Below are 14,333 nucleotides of genomic sequence, written 5' to 3' on the forward strand. Positions count from 1 at the left end.
TTTTTGGGATTCCCAGCATTTCTAATGACATGCATGTGCTCATACGATTTTGTCACTCACTGAATCTTGGTAATCGGTATATAGAGATACTTGTTTGAGACAAATGCAAACAGCTCATCAGGCAACTCAATTCGCACTGATATGAACCAGTCCTTATGACTACGTCTCGGGGAAGATCTCACGTACAGTACATGCATACAAAAGAGCCCAAAAAGACTATACTAAACAGTGACACAATAAGACATGAAGAAAAGGACTTTCGGAATACCTAATCCCTACAACACACCTCGTCCATTTCTTCTGGTACTACATAGACATCTCAAATTAGCAAGAGGATCTTGCATTTTCGACTGCGATTGACTTACCCAGTTCACCCCATGCTGCACATCCTCCGACCAGACTTAGAACATCACTTTCATTCCCAGTCTCGACAAATTCCCATTTTTCGTATTTGATACCTTTCAACCAGCATCTATAAGCATCATCATCAAAGTAAACTCCTCCGCAAGCTATATATAATCTTGTTCAGCCTTGCTTCAAAACATGATCGATGACATGGATATGACTTACAATTACCATACGCATGGCATAAATTGAGACAATGAGACCTCGGAGATACAGGTAAAGCGCCGCTCATCTGTCTCATCCGTGTCAGCTCATTTACGCGTATCGAGAGCGGAAACCATTACTCACGTCATCTCCAATCAATTTCCAACCTGTATAACTAGCAAATCCAGACCGCATCATACTTTCGCATACAGGGTATTTCGAAGACACCTTCGTTGCTCCCTTTGACTTGGCTTTGTAGTATTCTTCTTCTTCCTGAGATAAATCTTCAGTTGTAGCATCTTGCCCTTCGGATTCCTCTTGGATCGTTATAATCGCAGCAGCTGGATCTGAATGAAAGTATGAGCTAATCTTGCTTAGCATTGAATTCTCAATTGTTGATTTGGGTTTATTGGTTGGAAGAGCGAGAACCGCTGGTAAGATCAACAATAACGAAAAGAGTAAGAATCTCATAGTTGATCAAATACTACGAAATTGACAGGTCAATGCAAAGTAGTGAGGTAAGAGATAGAGAAAAAGTCAAGGTATCGTTTTGCTTTCGATTTCGAAAATGGAGTTGACAGATGTTTTTCATCTCTTTGATCAATAACTATATTGACTTTTTAATGCTTGGAACGCGTACCTAACCCCATATCCCTCAGTACCAGAATATGAACCTCTTTCACCAATCTCAAAATAGACCGGTTCTATTAGACCGGTAACAATCTTTCAGTTGCGATCGGAACGATTTTACCAAAAAGAACTAAATAAGATTATATATCACATAAGTTTAGACCATACCGGGATTTAAGGTTCTTACACCTGACGATGTACCAGTAATTCTTGTAATCGGTAAGCCCGCAAAGATGATCAGGCACTAATCAAACGCGACAAAAAGACGCCTCAAGAAGAGTTTGGCGTTTTAGTAGCAGTGGTTGATTTACGTACTTTGGATTGATTGCGCACATCACATCTGACAAACTTTATTTTAACCGGTTTTAATCGTTGGTAAAACTGCATCATGGCCCGAGATATCCCATACATGGTTCCAATAAACCTGTCTCCATAAATCCCGCCGGAAGTGAAGCAGTATGCGAGTCTAACATCGCGGCCACCATCCGATCGTGAAACATGCATTGCCACCGGATGTGTACAAGGTCATGAGCTCACAAGGATCACCACAAAGTATAGATGCGCCGGATTATGCTGCAGATCAACTGTCGGACCTGGTCGTTTTTACGTCTTGCAATTAATCACCTTAGTGTTTGAGGAATGCCTACAGTCCAAACGCGGTTCATGCAACGACAGCTGTTACTGACAAACTTTCTTGGCATGAGACTAGAGTAAGCTACTGGACCTTTGTCATCCGAACCGGTGAATGTTTGGAAGACCATATAAGTAGATATAGAAGCACGTCACGTAGGGCACCTGGAAGATCCATCTCATCCCCCTTCCAAACAGTGGTAATTCAGATTGTGCTCGTCGACAATTCAAAGAAGGATTAATATGAGCTTGAAATGGTAAGAGAGCTTCACGTCCTTCCGGTCAAACAGCTTGTGAAGTTCGAGGGTGACTGATTCTTTCGATAGCTATGGACAAGGATATCCATCCAATATTCGACTTGTACATAACGAGAAGACTCTACAAGCGTTACCGACAACAACGGAATACTTTCGTTTTGACCTTGAGCATAGTTCCTCTCGGGCGAGATGATAGAAATTTTCGATGCTCTAGCTTCATTCTTCTTGGCGGAAATGTGCGATACGACTAACATGTAAGTCGCCCATATCCCGGACTGTCAAGATTATCCTACAATTCATTAGCAATGATCGTTGAAGAACAAAACATAATCCTTTTGAGACTGAAAGCACGCCGGTAAATAATCGAGAAGATGGATGAAATTGGGGTTTACTTACCCAAATAGAAAAAGTCAAACCCAAAATACTGACTGTACAAGCTGCAGTACCTTTTTTGAATTTTGAAATGACAAAGATAAGAAGTAGCTATTGCTCTATCAGGTATTACCGAAAAATTTTCAGTATTTATCGTCCCAAGTTTATCCAAGTTATCCTTAGCCGTCTGAGTTAGGCTTTTGGCGTAATACATACCTCAACATTTCGTATCTTGTATTTCCAACATTGTTTGATTCACCCAAGGATCAGCCCCACTGAGGGTAGTTTCGTTTATCTTGTTAACATACATATTGTTCTTCGAGATACCCAAATCTGAATTGATGGCGGATATGAAAGCTTGAACAAAGTTCGATTATGGTACAACGAGATCTCAATATAGTTCAATGGTTTCTTCCTACCCCAATTACTGGTTTCATTAACGGTAGCTATCAGATCGCGACTTCATCAACATCCTGCATTTTTATAGAAAGAAATCATGTAAATCTTAAATGTTACTCACATGTCCAAGAGACTTCGTCCGGGTTCGACACTGTCATGGAAACGATCGTGACAGGTGGTCCACTTAACATCGTATAATTGAGTACCCTCATCATGCTAAAATGAAGGATCAACACTTAGCTTTCTGGTATTGGCAGAAAGCTGAAAAATTGACTAACGTAATGTTAGGATTGATGAAGTATGTATGCATCATTGACCATTTTCGTGTTTCGTTTGATGGTCGATTTTGAATATCGTTGTAGTTTCCACTATCGAAAATCATGCCTAACCTATAAATAACGTCCCAAGCCAAGCCATCGAGCCATAAGACTACATATCGGTATGCATCTTGAGTATGAGGTAATTGAGAGGATATTCCTGCTTTATAGGCATATGAACTTTTAAGGAATGCAGGCCATGGATTCGGACAACGTATTTTGGCCTGCAAGAATCCAAGGTTTTTGCAGAACAAAAATCTAGGCTTGTACCTGACCCAGAATGTGGACCAGTCGCAAGGCTTACATCAACATCTACAAGTCTGACAAGGGAGGTAAAAAAAAAGACTTACAGGGTGAGTTAAATTATAGCTGAGAACGGACCATTTTGAGTTCTTCGTCTTCCCGATTCGCATTCCAGACAAATTCTTGTTGAGGTGTGGTACGAGATTTGATCCAGATTTCCCTACAGACATATCCGAATTGCTACGATTCATCGTGAGCTGTGATGATATTAGACCAAGCGATACGAGGGTTCTTCAGTAGAGTTGAATTAATAAGATATCATAGATTGATTCTCTGATTAAGATGCATTTCACAACACAACAAGATGCCAATTCAAGAAAGCTTATCTGACGTCTTTTGCAGTTGATCAGACTTGGTTGATGAAAGCGAAGTACGTACTTTTTACACCCCCTTTGGTACACACTGAACACTTGGTAATCATCGCTTTTTCAGTAATTAATTCTTGTTTTCCGACCATCAATCGAGCCACAGCGTAGCATTCCTTATTCAGCTGCAAAGGGGCGCACAGGGATCATTTACAGCTCCAGACTTCTGCATTGCTCTAAACGAAACTGTAGACTACATTCTATCGCTAGCATCTGCTCGCTGTTTCACTCTAGCGAACTGAATGAAGAAGGTTATTACAACTACAGCTTGGAATAGCTAATCATATCCCGTAAGACTCCACTGGTCCCCTGAATTTTACCCGCTATTTGGATGAGGAATCTCTGTCCTGAGCAGTAAAAGTGGGACTGCATCGATGGTGTCACTCTTGGAAGTTGATTGGAAAGCAGTTCGTTTATCCATTTGCCCTTGGTCGTTAGAGATTGATGTCTGATCCGTCATTCTTTCTGCTTTCCTCGATGAAAGGTACGATACCACAAGCATATAAGTGGTCCATAGTCCGCCCTGATGAGCTTGAAATTAGCTTATGATCTTAGCTGTTTTCGAGCTTCCCTTATTATGTAAACGATATTTACCCAAATTGATAATGTCAGACCAGCAACACTATCTATCCAATCAGCAGGGGATTTTAACTTTGTAACGTGACAAAGATAAGCTGTGGCGACCGAAGCGTTATTCCGAATGATGGATAAATCGGAATAAGAACTATAAGGGTTGATTGGAATATTTGATAACAATTCTTTCGTGTTAATCAAGTCCTTTGGTCCTAGTATTGATGTATTCGCTACGTTATCTTTTGCATTGATCAATTGGTTGAGAGTAGTCAGATTGGCATAAATATTACCTTCTCTTATTCCTAAATCTGAATAAATGGAAGAAATGAATACTTGAATAAAGTTGGTTAGGGGAATAACAAAATCATTGTAAATTTCAGGAGGTCGACCGTAATATGCGCCACTTGCTGATGATGTACCTATATATGACGGAAAGAGTCCAATGAATCATCTTCGAAGTTGAAAGTGAAGGATGACTTACCATTCCAAGTTGAATCTTCCGCGTTGGAGAGCCTCATAGCGTTCAATGTCAAAGGAGGAACAGTCTGAAGTCTGTGATTGGGATCCTCTTCTAAAGCACTGTCAGGATTATCAGCATGACGAGCGGGTGAACCCAAGGGCACCTGACGAAGAGTCATAGAAGAAAAGGTTGAAAGTGTTTAGAAAAAAGAAAGATGTTTACTTCAAGGTCATATCCCTCAGTATCAGATTTAGCATGGTCCATTTCCCTTTCGTGGTATTATTTGTGTATTGTCCACTATCGAATATAACTTTCAGTCTGGAGAGCAAATCAAGTGCAAGGTCCTGTAAATTAGTCTTGGCCCATATCTCCCCAGGGTCAAGGTTTATTGAGGTATATAGCTGAGCAGGCCAAGGCTCAGGACATTGTACTTCTGCCTGTGCACAGGCTGCTCAGTGTTCAAGTGTTCGATGAGGTTAAGCTTTGAAGTGTAACAACTAACAGCTATACCCACAACACCGGATACCATCTTCACAGTGATTTTGACTATACGTCTCAACCTTTCAGTGTATATTCAGCAGCTTTAGGTACTGTTGCCACTCACGCGTATCAATGGCGCATACGCTCAAATTGCTCCCTCTATATTCAGCTACAGCAAGTCGATATAATGGATCTCGATTATACCTAATTATTGTATAAGTATATGATGGAAACTGAGCATTTGTCATGAGTGATGATCCTGTTGGGAACCTGATTTTATAATCAGATCGTTCAGGCGGTACCACCAAACACTACTATACAACAAGAGAAACTCACATAGCAGATTCACACAATTTACCTTTCTCAGATTCAATTATCTTACGAGGAATGAAAGTAGTAAACCAATGTTTATCGTCTGTCCTGTTGATATCTGTATCAAAGATTGTTGAAGGCTCGTATCCTACTGTGGCCGCTGAGATAGCACCACCATACTTTTGCTGTCAGTACCTATCCGTTTCTTCCGCATACTTCAAAAATCTCGCTCACCTGCCCATAATGCAATGATCGCAAATGCCAAGAAAGCAAGAATAACGCTGAGAAGGTGGAAGATAGGTGGATATGGAACCTATAGGTAATTTATTCTTCAGTCGTATAAATTTCGACAGATGGAGAACGAATATACCCACGACTTGGGTCTGATTATAATCGAGAAATTGCCATTTACTGTTGAATCGGTTGGACATTGAGTTGTGCTTTTGTATCATCTTGGAGTACTGTGGTCCGAGAACCCGGGGAAATTTTTCTACTTTCACCACGAATAACTAAACATGGGAGTATTTATTTAATTGAAGAAATAAAGATTGAAATGTCAAAGACCGACGCTTGAGATTAGTGAAAAAAGAGGTCTAGTGAAAGACAACACAGCAAAACGTTTTATTTGTTTCATATACTCAGCGGAGAATTGAATCAAGGGTATTGGAAAAAATCTAGCTCAGTAAAACTCCACCCCCTAACGGTGGAAATAAGTCAGCTTGGACTTCCATGGGGATCAAGCTAAGATATGTGATGTTTGTCCATGCGGTGTGTGTGTTAGTAAGCGAGGCCAAAGGATGGTAACTATCTCCATAATATAGACTGAAATGAAACATTGTTAGTGATTGTGGTTTACTCGTTGATCATTTTAGGTGAACGATAACCATATAAATACTTTCATCGATCTATTTCGTTAATCACTTGGATTTCTTTCGAGCAAAACGCTTTATCAGGATGTTCTGACTCAGTGGTTTGCTTCGAGATGAGTATACGGAATCAGTTGTCCACAATCACGCTCTACCGTTCTCAAATCTTGCTGCCAACATCAACCAGATCAAATTGGTCGCTACTGTGATACAATCTGACAAATCCTGTAAGGTATGATAGTTCTTGCTTTTGTCATTGTATTTCAGATAGTAGAGAATAGAAGAACCTCACTTTCTTTCTTGTGGATAGATACCATATGCACCCGTCTTTCATATCCTTAGTATCTTATTGTTAGTATTAGTTTTAGCCATTTTAGCGGTATGGGCGGGTGGGTTATAAGCCTTATCAATATGGCCATTTCTGATTTACAATATTACCTGATAGAGCTATTGCTACTTCTTATTTGTGTCACATGGAAAAACAAAAGTCTGCTCCCGCTTAGATCGTCAGTGTATCGGGTTTGACTTTTTCAATTTGGGTGAGCAATTATCTCATCACCTTTTCCTTGACGGACTAATCAATATGAATTTTGGATTTACTCTATATGTTAGGTAGGTATTTAGTCCGTGTATATGCTTGTGGTTTCACACTTCTCGTCGAAGAAAGACGGAATGATTGCTTTATCAACAACTTCAACAGCAGTATCAAGCCGTACGTCCAATAATTAGTCGCCTTCGCAAGCTGTACACATAAGTAATAGACCGGATACTATTCCTCTATTGTCGATTTAAACGATTCTACCAGGACTTGAACAGTAGGATTGCTTTAGAGTCTCCTGCCTAAACACTAAGAGTGTATATATATCTATACCTTTCGTCCGTTAACGACATTCAATCACATATTCCGTGACCAAGGACATGTAAGAAGGGTTGGCTTCACTGAATTAATAAAATTTGGTCGCTACTAGATACTGAATCTAGACAAAATAAGAGTACAATTTAGCCGTTTAGATTATCTTGAAGATTATCCTATATATGCATGTATGAACACTATTTTCCGTCAAAATATTAACAACTTTTCTCAATCTGCTCGATCAACAGATCGTTGAATAGTCTCTTCTCCCTCTCCGTAATCATGTTCCGTACCTATTTTTCCGTTTTTAGATGAAACAATATTATTTTGTGTTTTACTTGAATCTGCTGCTCTCCAATTATCTCTGCGATTCGCTTCATAACTTTCAAATCCACCATTAACCATTCCAATAGGTTGTTGACCATTTACAGTATCTCCACTACTTCCACTTGTATGATGATGTGATTCATTTTGAATATTAAGTATACCTTCCATACTTGATCTAATAGGTCTATTGTGTAATGGGATTTCTTCATCTTTAGGTATTCTTGGTGAATATGGTTTATATGATTGTGAAGATCCAATTGGCTAAAATTGATTTTAGAACAAGTTGTAAAATTAATTATCGTCTTTAAGAATGATTGAAGATTTAAAGATATGTCAAAATTATTAAGGGAAAAAAAATCAACTTACAGGATAATATTGTCTATAAGAATACCAAGCTCCAATAATTCCAATTAAACTTCCAGCAATAACATCAGTTGAATGATGTCTATAATCCATTGTTCTTGATATCGTAATTAAAGTTGCACAAGAAAGTGGAGCAAGAAGTAACCAAGATTTATATGTATATCCTGATCTATTATTAATTCTCATTTCTATCAAAACCCCCCCCAAAAAAAAACAAATATTAGCAAAAATTTTCCTTTTATTTTCATGCCAGCAAAAAGGTCCCCCGACCCCCAAAAAATAAAATAAAATCCCACAAAACTTACTAGCAGCAAGATATAAAATTAAATACCACATTCCACTCCATGCAAAACTACTATGTCCACTTGGAAAACTTCTAAATCCTTCTTTTAACATTGAATCATCAGATTGAGTACAAACTGTCCAAGAAGTTAAACTGTGTAAAGGATTTTCGATAAGATTTTCTGGTAATATACATCGAGCGAATAAATCAGGTCGAGGTCTACCAACTGTAATCTATACATTTAATTCGATTATCCAGCTTTTCACGTGAATATAATAATCAGTGAACATACCTTGACGATATTGGTGAAAGTAGCTACTAAGCCTAAACCCAAAATCAAACCTAATAAAGCAGATTGAGCATCCCAAAATGATCGCCTTATAGCACTAGTATAAAAATTAAAATTAAAATATTAGCTACATATTGATTTGAGTAAAAGGGCCTTATTCAAGCTGAAATCTATGAATGATGTATACTCACGCAGTTATAATGATGATTACAGCTGGAACTACACCACAAAGAACAGCCAATAACCAAACAGGTACTCTTTCTGGATCAGCATAAGGATGAGCAAGAGAATTATCAGTTATATCAAATAATCTTCTATATCCATTAATTTTATCTAATAAATAAAATATACCCTATACAAACAAAAACAACCAATTAGCAGTCTATCATTTGCATTATCCATAAAAAAATGACTACTAATGTACCCATAAAACAATTGTTAATGCCCAATCTGGAGCATAACTTAAAAATATTCTTAACCTTCTAGATTTATTTGATGTTGTCACACGACCTCCTGAAGAACTCGTATGTGATTTTTGCCATGGTAAAGGCATATCGATTTAGGTATTCTATCGACTTGAATTAGATTTGATCTTTAAATTCGGTGCTGTTTATCACTGGGCATGAATTGCTAACGGAACAACTATACAACAATGTTGCGATGCGAACTAGCACTAGTACTAGTAATAAATGAATCTGTGTATTTGTGTAAATATGTTAAGATAAATGGGTGATCATACGATCGAAACTATGACGGCGGCAATACATTTCCCAAAAAGAGTCTTGGCGTTTCTGTATCATGGCATCTTTGTTTATCCATAAAAGGATCTTAAATGAGACCAAACAAGGAGACAGCCGCTGTTATGACGGTTCAAAAGGCGGAATCAAATGCAATTTCAGATATATAGTGTCACGTGATCAAGGCGATGACGGCATGATAAGCTCTGACTTGGCGTTTGCAACCATTTGAATCATACTAGTATATACATTTCGAATGAATTCCTTTGATCAGCATTTCTCTTCATGTCTCCTAAGTTCATCTATCTATAACATAGTTCTATAATATAGTAAATCATGTCTTCATCTTTGACAATTGGCGAATCAACACCTCTCGCGAATCAAGTAGCAGGTCACGATGGTGTCATGTCAGATGCATCAGGTTCATTAGTTATAAAAGTGAGCCCGAGCGCATTTCGAATTATTCAAGCTGTTAAAAATCCAAATCAAATTTGTGTACGATGTCATTCAGCTAATGAACTTGTTCACCTTTAAATAGCCCGCTCTTCCTCGCGAGATAGCATTCTATCAAACGCTGAATTCTTCTTCGCGTGAAGATCCTATTCGAAAACTCAAACCATTTGTGCCTAAATTTTATGGTACTTTACGATTAGAAGGTCAACTGAGCTCTGAAGGCGATATAAAGGGTTTACCGGGCAAAGAAGAGATTCCGGAGGTGTGTATCATCCTTCTTCTCAATCTGAATCCTTCCTTCTCTTTAGCGGACATCATCATTCAAAAGCCTGACCATCAGATTGAAAGAGGTCCAAGCTGACTTCTATGACCTTGTTAATTAGTCTGTAGTCATACAAAATCTCTCATACGCATTTACTCATCCGAATATCATAGATGTTAAACTCGGTAAAGTACTATATGGGCCTGATGCAAGTGAAGAGAAGAAGTATAGGATGGATAAACAAGCTAGGGATACCACCACTCATGAGACCGGTATTAGGTTAACAGGATTTACAGTGAGTGTTACAAGTTCATAAAACCACTTATATACACTTCCATGACTCACTCAATATGTCTCCACGTTATGTGTACTGTGCCACTCTATCATCTTACTGACAATTTAGCTGTATAGACATGGCACGAACCCACACAATCATATATTGTAACTCCAAAATCATTTGGTAAAACCATTTCCGTCTCTCAATTACCAGAAGGAATGAAACGTTTCTTCCCTTTACCCAACGATGTCGTTCCGTCTCTTGTTTCAGCATCTCCCACAAAAAGTCAAAGCGAATTGGAAATCATACCTGAGAAGACAGGGGTATCGTTGGAAAGTGGAATTCCTCCAACACCAATAACAGCTTCTAATGCTCCTTCTTCAGAATCCGCATCATCCGAAAATAAACCACAAGAATATACAAATCATACAATACGACCCGATTGTATGATTAAAGTACTAGATTTAATATTAGAAGAAATCGATAAATTATTTTCAGTTTTATCTGAATTAGAAATTCGATTTGTTGGAGCATCTTTATTAATAGTATACGAAGGTGATTCGTCAAAATTACCTAAATCATTAGAAAAATTGGAAAAGAAAAAAGCTTTAAATTTATTAAAAGCTAATAAAATAAATGAGCAACGTTCAGCATTTTCAGATGATGGTTCAATTTATTCTTCCTCAAATGATTCTGATTTTGAGGATGATTTTGAAAATGAAGAAGGTGATGATGAAATTTTAAATGAAGATGAAGAAGAAAATAAAATTAAATTAGAATGTTCACCTATTAAATTGAAATTAATTGATTTTGCTCATACTTGGTTAACTCCAGAAGAAGGTCCAGATCAAGGTGTTTTACTAGGTTTACAAACATTAAAAAGTCTAATTGAAGGTAGAAAAGATCAAATCGAATCAGCTCAAAAACACTCATAAGTGTTTGAATTAGAAGTCTCATTTTACTTTCTGAAACCAACATGAAGGATTTATCTTCAGATGAAAATGGTTTGCTCTGTCATATTGGTATATTTATGAATTAACGAAAATGTTACGATTGGAAATGTTCACAACTTCGAATTATATAAGAGAAAATTCGCGATCTTAGCAGTATGACAGATTCTACATATTCTGCATCATATCCTAAACTATACTTGCTCTATAATTGTTTTACTTGACCCAATTTAAAAACCCAATAAATCCCGGAATGTCCATAAATATATATACTTGTATTTCTTCAGAAATCAAAGCTACCTTGACGATCCAGTACATGTTCCAGAAGGTACAGTAGCATTAACAGCATCGTATTCACTAATAGAAAATAGAGAAATCAATTAATCAGACCTCTTTAATAATTTCATTTATGATATACTTACTCTGGATAATTACAACCTTGTACTCTAACATAAGCACCTATTGTATCTTGTGAATTTGTCCATCCATTACCAATATTAGTAGAATTTGAAGGATGAGTTGCAGTTGGTAAAATTACTATTGATCCAGTTTGAGTTAAAGTAGGTAATAATGAAATTTGATCAACTATAAAAGAAGGTCCTAAAGTTGGTGGTGGCCATATTGAATGTGATGAAATTTGATCAGATGCAATTGTTGGTGTTCCACTAAATGATCCAACAGCTGAAGAGGGATATGTTCCTTCGAACTGAAATTTGAAAAAATTTAAATTATCAGTTCCCAAAATTTTCATGAAAATTCAAGTATACCAAGTTGTTTTTTTTTTTTTTGAATAGATTAAAGAATTTGTTATATTTATATATATATAATGGAAAATACTCACTTGATTTCCACCTATACCTAAAATTTTACAAAATCCACCTGCAATTCTAGGATCTTTAGGTATCCAACCTTGTTCCCAACCTAATCTATAATTCCATTGTGGTGAAGTTGGATATCCTTTAACAGTTGAATTTCCAATTTTCCATGTCCAAAAAAACCAATTTTGTAATGCATCCATATTTGACATTGTATAATTCATTATTCCTTTTTTAAAATCTTCTGACCAATTCATCCATTCATCATAAATTGAACAATCATTTCCTGCAATTTGATATTTAGGTGTTGATCCAACTCCATTTAACCATAATCCACAATCATTTATTGCATTTGACCATTCTCCTCCTAATGTTAATCCAAAATTTGTCATACTATCATTTGTACCTCCTCCCCATGTACAAGGTGTTTTAGCTTGAACCGCATGTGATTCTGTATTGATATCTCCAAAAGCTAAATAAGGATGTTGATCCATTCCACTGGAGACGAAATTAACTTTTAGTATTAACCAATAACGCTGAGGACTTAAACTAGACCCAACTCACATTCTATCAGCACCATTCAAGAATCCTGTCCAGTTCGCTACTCCTAAGAACCCTTCGTGCATCAACAAGATAGGTCCATTACCTGCACCGTATCCAGAAACACCTCGAACAGTCTGGTAAGCCTGGTAGTAGCTGTATTAAGAAAACTAATTATCAGCAGGAATTTCTTCTACCTGTCGATCAAGGTAACTCACAATTTCTCCAATACATCTTTTCCGACAGTCTTAGCCATAACTTCATTGACAAGACCAAATCTATACACGAAAACGTAAATTTCAATCACTCGCAAATCGAGAGTTAAAACAATTTGAAAGACTTACAGAGGAACGACTTGCTTTATTCCATCTTGCGAAATAAATTCTGTAATAGTTCTAATAGTTTCTAAAGATCTTTGGGCATTCGCAATACCCATTACACCATATAACCAATTAACACTACCTGATTTTCCAGAATGATTCCATCCATTTTGACTTCCAGGTAAAGCATGAAAATCAATAAAAATTCTAATTCCATATTTTCTTGACCATCCAATAGCTTTAACAAAATAAGTCCAAGATACTTTAGGTAAAAAAGGTTCATTTTCAATAGTTTCAATTGCCCAATAACCTAATGCAATTCTAACATAATTTAAACCTGCAGATGAAATTGCTGCAAAATCTTCTTCAGTTATAAAAGTTTTATAATGTTCTTCCATTTTTTCTGATAAATTATTTCCCATTGCTTGTGATAAAGTATATTCATCAATTGCTTGTGGTGTTGAAGTTTGATATTGTTCATATAAACTTGGAACTATAAATGGTTCTGTAACTAACCATCCACCTAAATTTACACCTCTTGCAATATGTGTACCCCATATCCATTCTTCATTTAAAGTTGGTGACCATGATTGAGCTTTACCAGAGACCTAATTATCACGAATTAGCAATTAATATACGTTTTGGGAGAAAAAAAAAAAAAAAAAAGGTCAACTCACCGAATATGGATCATAAGGATTTTGAGCCCAATGACCTCCAAATTTATTTTGATATTGAAATTGTACACCTAAATCTGTAGTTACTATATCTCCATCACCACCAGAAGAAGGTTCAACATATTGATTCCAAGTAGTTTGTCCTCCATTTCCATTATTAGTTTTCGTACCATTACTTGAAGATTTTGATCCTGAAGAAGGTTTATGTTGAGTAGCAATTACTACTCCAATAACTATACCAGCTATTATTACAAGTAATAATGGTATACCGAAAAAACAAAGTTTACGTTTAGTAGGATTAGTAGGTATACATGTTCTAGTAGTATTTTTATATTTTTTTCCAGATTTTGTAGTTGGTAAAGCTTTATTACGTTGTCCATGAGGATGTAATGTAGGTGCTAAATAATGATTTGATGAAAATTGATTATCACCAAATTTACTTCCACTTCCTCCTCCTCCTAATGGATCTTTTTCATTACCTAAAGAAGGGGAATCAAAAGGTGAAATTGGCATATGGTTTGGATCAGGTGATGAATTATATGAATTGAATTGTTCTAAATAAGCGTGAGTTGGTGAAAGGTCGTATTGTTTGTAAGTATAAATTGTAAGTTACAGATATGAAAATCAAGCTGTTTGGGAATATGAATTATTCAAATTAAGATTGATCAAAGGAATAT

At 36.7% G+C, this 14,333-nt stretch overlaps 7 protein-coding genes across 7 annotated transcripts; 1 reads left to right on the top strand and 6 right to left on the bottom strand.

Annotated features, from left to right (window-relative positions):
• Positions 1-268: 268 nt before the first annotated feature.
• I206_107287 (uncharacterized protein) lies at positions 269-1,020 on the bottom strand (the record flags this gene model as incomplete). The annotated part of the gene is made up of 4 exons (XM_019156892.1): positions 269-306; positions 366-509; positions 571-637; positions 694-1,020. The coding sequence occupies 4 exons, from the start codon at positions 1,018-1,020 to the stop codon at positions 269-271; spliced, it is 576 nt and encodes a 191-aa protein (XP_019009610.1).
• A 1,057-nt stretch (positions 1,021-2,077) lies between these two features.
• Positions 2,078-2,748, bottom strand: I206_107288 (uncharacterized protein; the record flags this gene model as incomplete). Its single annotated transcript, XM_070203489.1, has 3 exons — positions 2,078-2,341; positions 2,463-2,549; positions 2,698-2,748. 3 exons carry the CDS (start codon positions 2,746-2,748, stop codon positions 2,078-2,080), a joined length of 402 nt encoding a protein of 133 aa, XP_070059590.1.
• A 202-nt stretch (positions 2,749-2,950) lies between these two features.
• Positions 2,951-3,648, bottom strand: I206_107289 (uncharacterized protein; the record flags this gene model as incomplete). Its single annotated transcript, XM_019156891.1, has 3 exons — positions 2,951-3,053; positions 3,116-3,378; positions 3,505-3,648. The coding sequence occupies 3 exons, from the start codon at positions 3,646-3,648 to the stop codon at positions 2,951-2,953; spliced, it is 510 nt and encodes a 169-aa protein (XP_019009609.1).
• A 490-nt stretch (positions 3,649-4,138) lies between these two features.
• Positions 4,139-6,078, bottom strand: I206_107290 (uncharacterized protein; the record flags this gene model as incomplete). Its single annotated transcript, XM_019156890.1, has 9 exons — positions 4,139-4,345; positions 4,417-4,814; positions 4,877-4,974; positions 5,078-5,292; positions 5,358-5,401; positions 5,460-5,605; positions 5,672-5,807; positions 5,882-5,960; positions 6,022-6,078. The coding sequence occupies 9 exons, from the start codon at positions 6,076-6,078 to the stop codon at positions 4,139-4,141; spliced, it is 1,380 nt and encodes a 459-aa protein (XP_019009608.1).
• Positions 6,079-7,594: 1,516 nt separating this feature from the next.
• On the bottom strand, positions 7,595-9,181 carry I206_107291 (uncharacterized protein; the record flags this gene model as incomplete). Its single annotated transcript, XM_019156889.1, has 6 exons — positions 7,595-7,954; positions 8,060-8,244; positions 8,362-8,572; positions 8,632-8,725; positions 8,820-8,980; positions 9,053-9,181. 6 exons carry the CDS (start codon positions 9,179-9,181, stop codon positions 7,595-7,597), a joined length of 1,140 nt encoding a protein of 379 aa, XP_019009607.1.
• Positions 9,182-9,701: 520 nt separating this feature from the next.
• Positions 9,702-11,292, top strand: I206_107292 (uncharacterized protein; the record flags this gene model as incomplete). The annotated part of the gene is made up of 4 exons (XM_019156888.1): positions 9,702-9,803; positions 9,904-10,080; positions 10,202-10,375; positions 10,492-11,292. 4 exons carry the CDS (start codon positions 9,702-9,704, stop codon positions 11,290-11,292), a joined length of 1,254 nt encoding a protein of 417 aa, XP_019009606.1.
• Positions 11,293-11,603: 311 nt separating this feature from the next.
• On the bottom strand, positions 11,604-14,169 carry I206_107293 (uncharacterized protein; the record flags this gene model as incomplete). The annotated part of the gene is made up of 7 exons (XM_019156887.2): positions 11,604-11,664; positions 11,730-12,013; positions 12,149-12,620; positions 12,687-12,818; positions 12,881-12,940; positions 13,007-13,590; positions 13,660-14,169. The coding sequence occupies 7 exons, from the start codon at positions 14,167-14,169 to the stop codon at positions 11,604-11,606; spliced, it is 2,103 nt and encodes a 700-aa protein (XP_019009605.2).
• Positions 14,170-14,333: the final 164 nt, after the last annotated feature.

This window comes from Kwoniella pini, chromosome 10 (genome assembly GCF_000512605.2).
Source record: "Kwoniella pini CBS 10737 chromosome 10, complete sequence".
NCBI classification, from domain to species: domain Eukaryota; kingdom Fungi; phylum Basidiomycota; class Tremellomycetes; order Tremellales; family Cryptococcaceae; genus Kwoniella; species Kwoniella pini.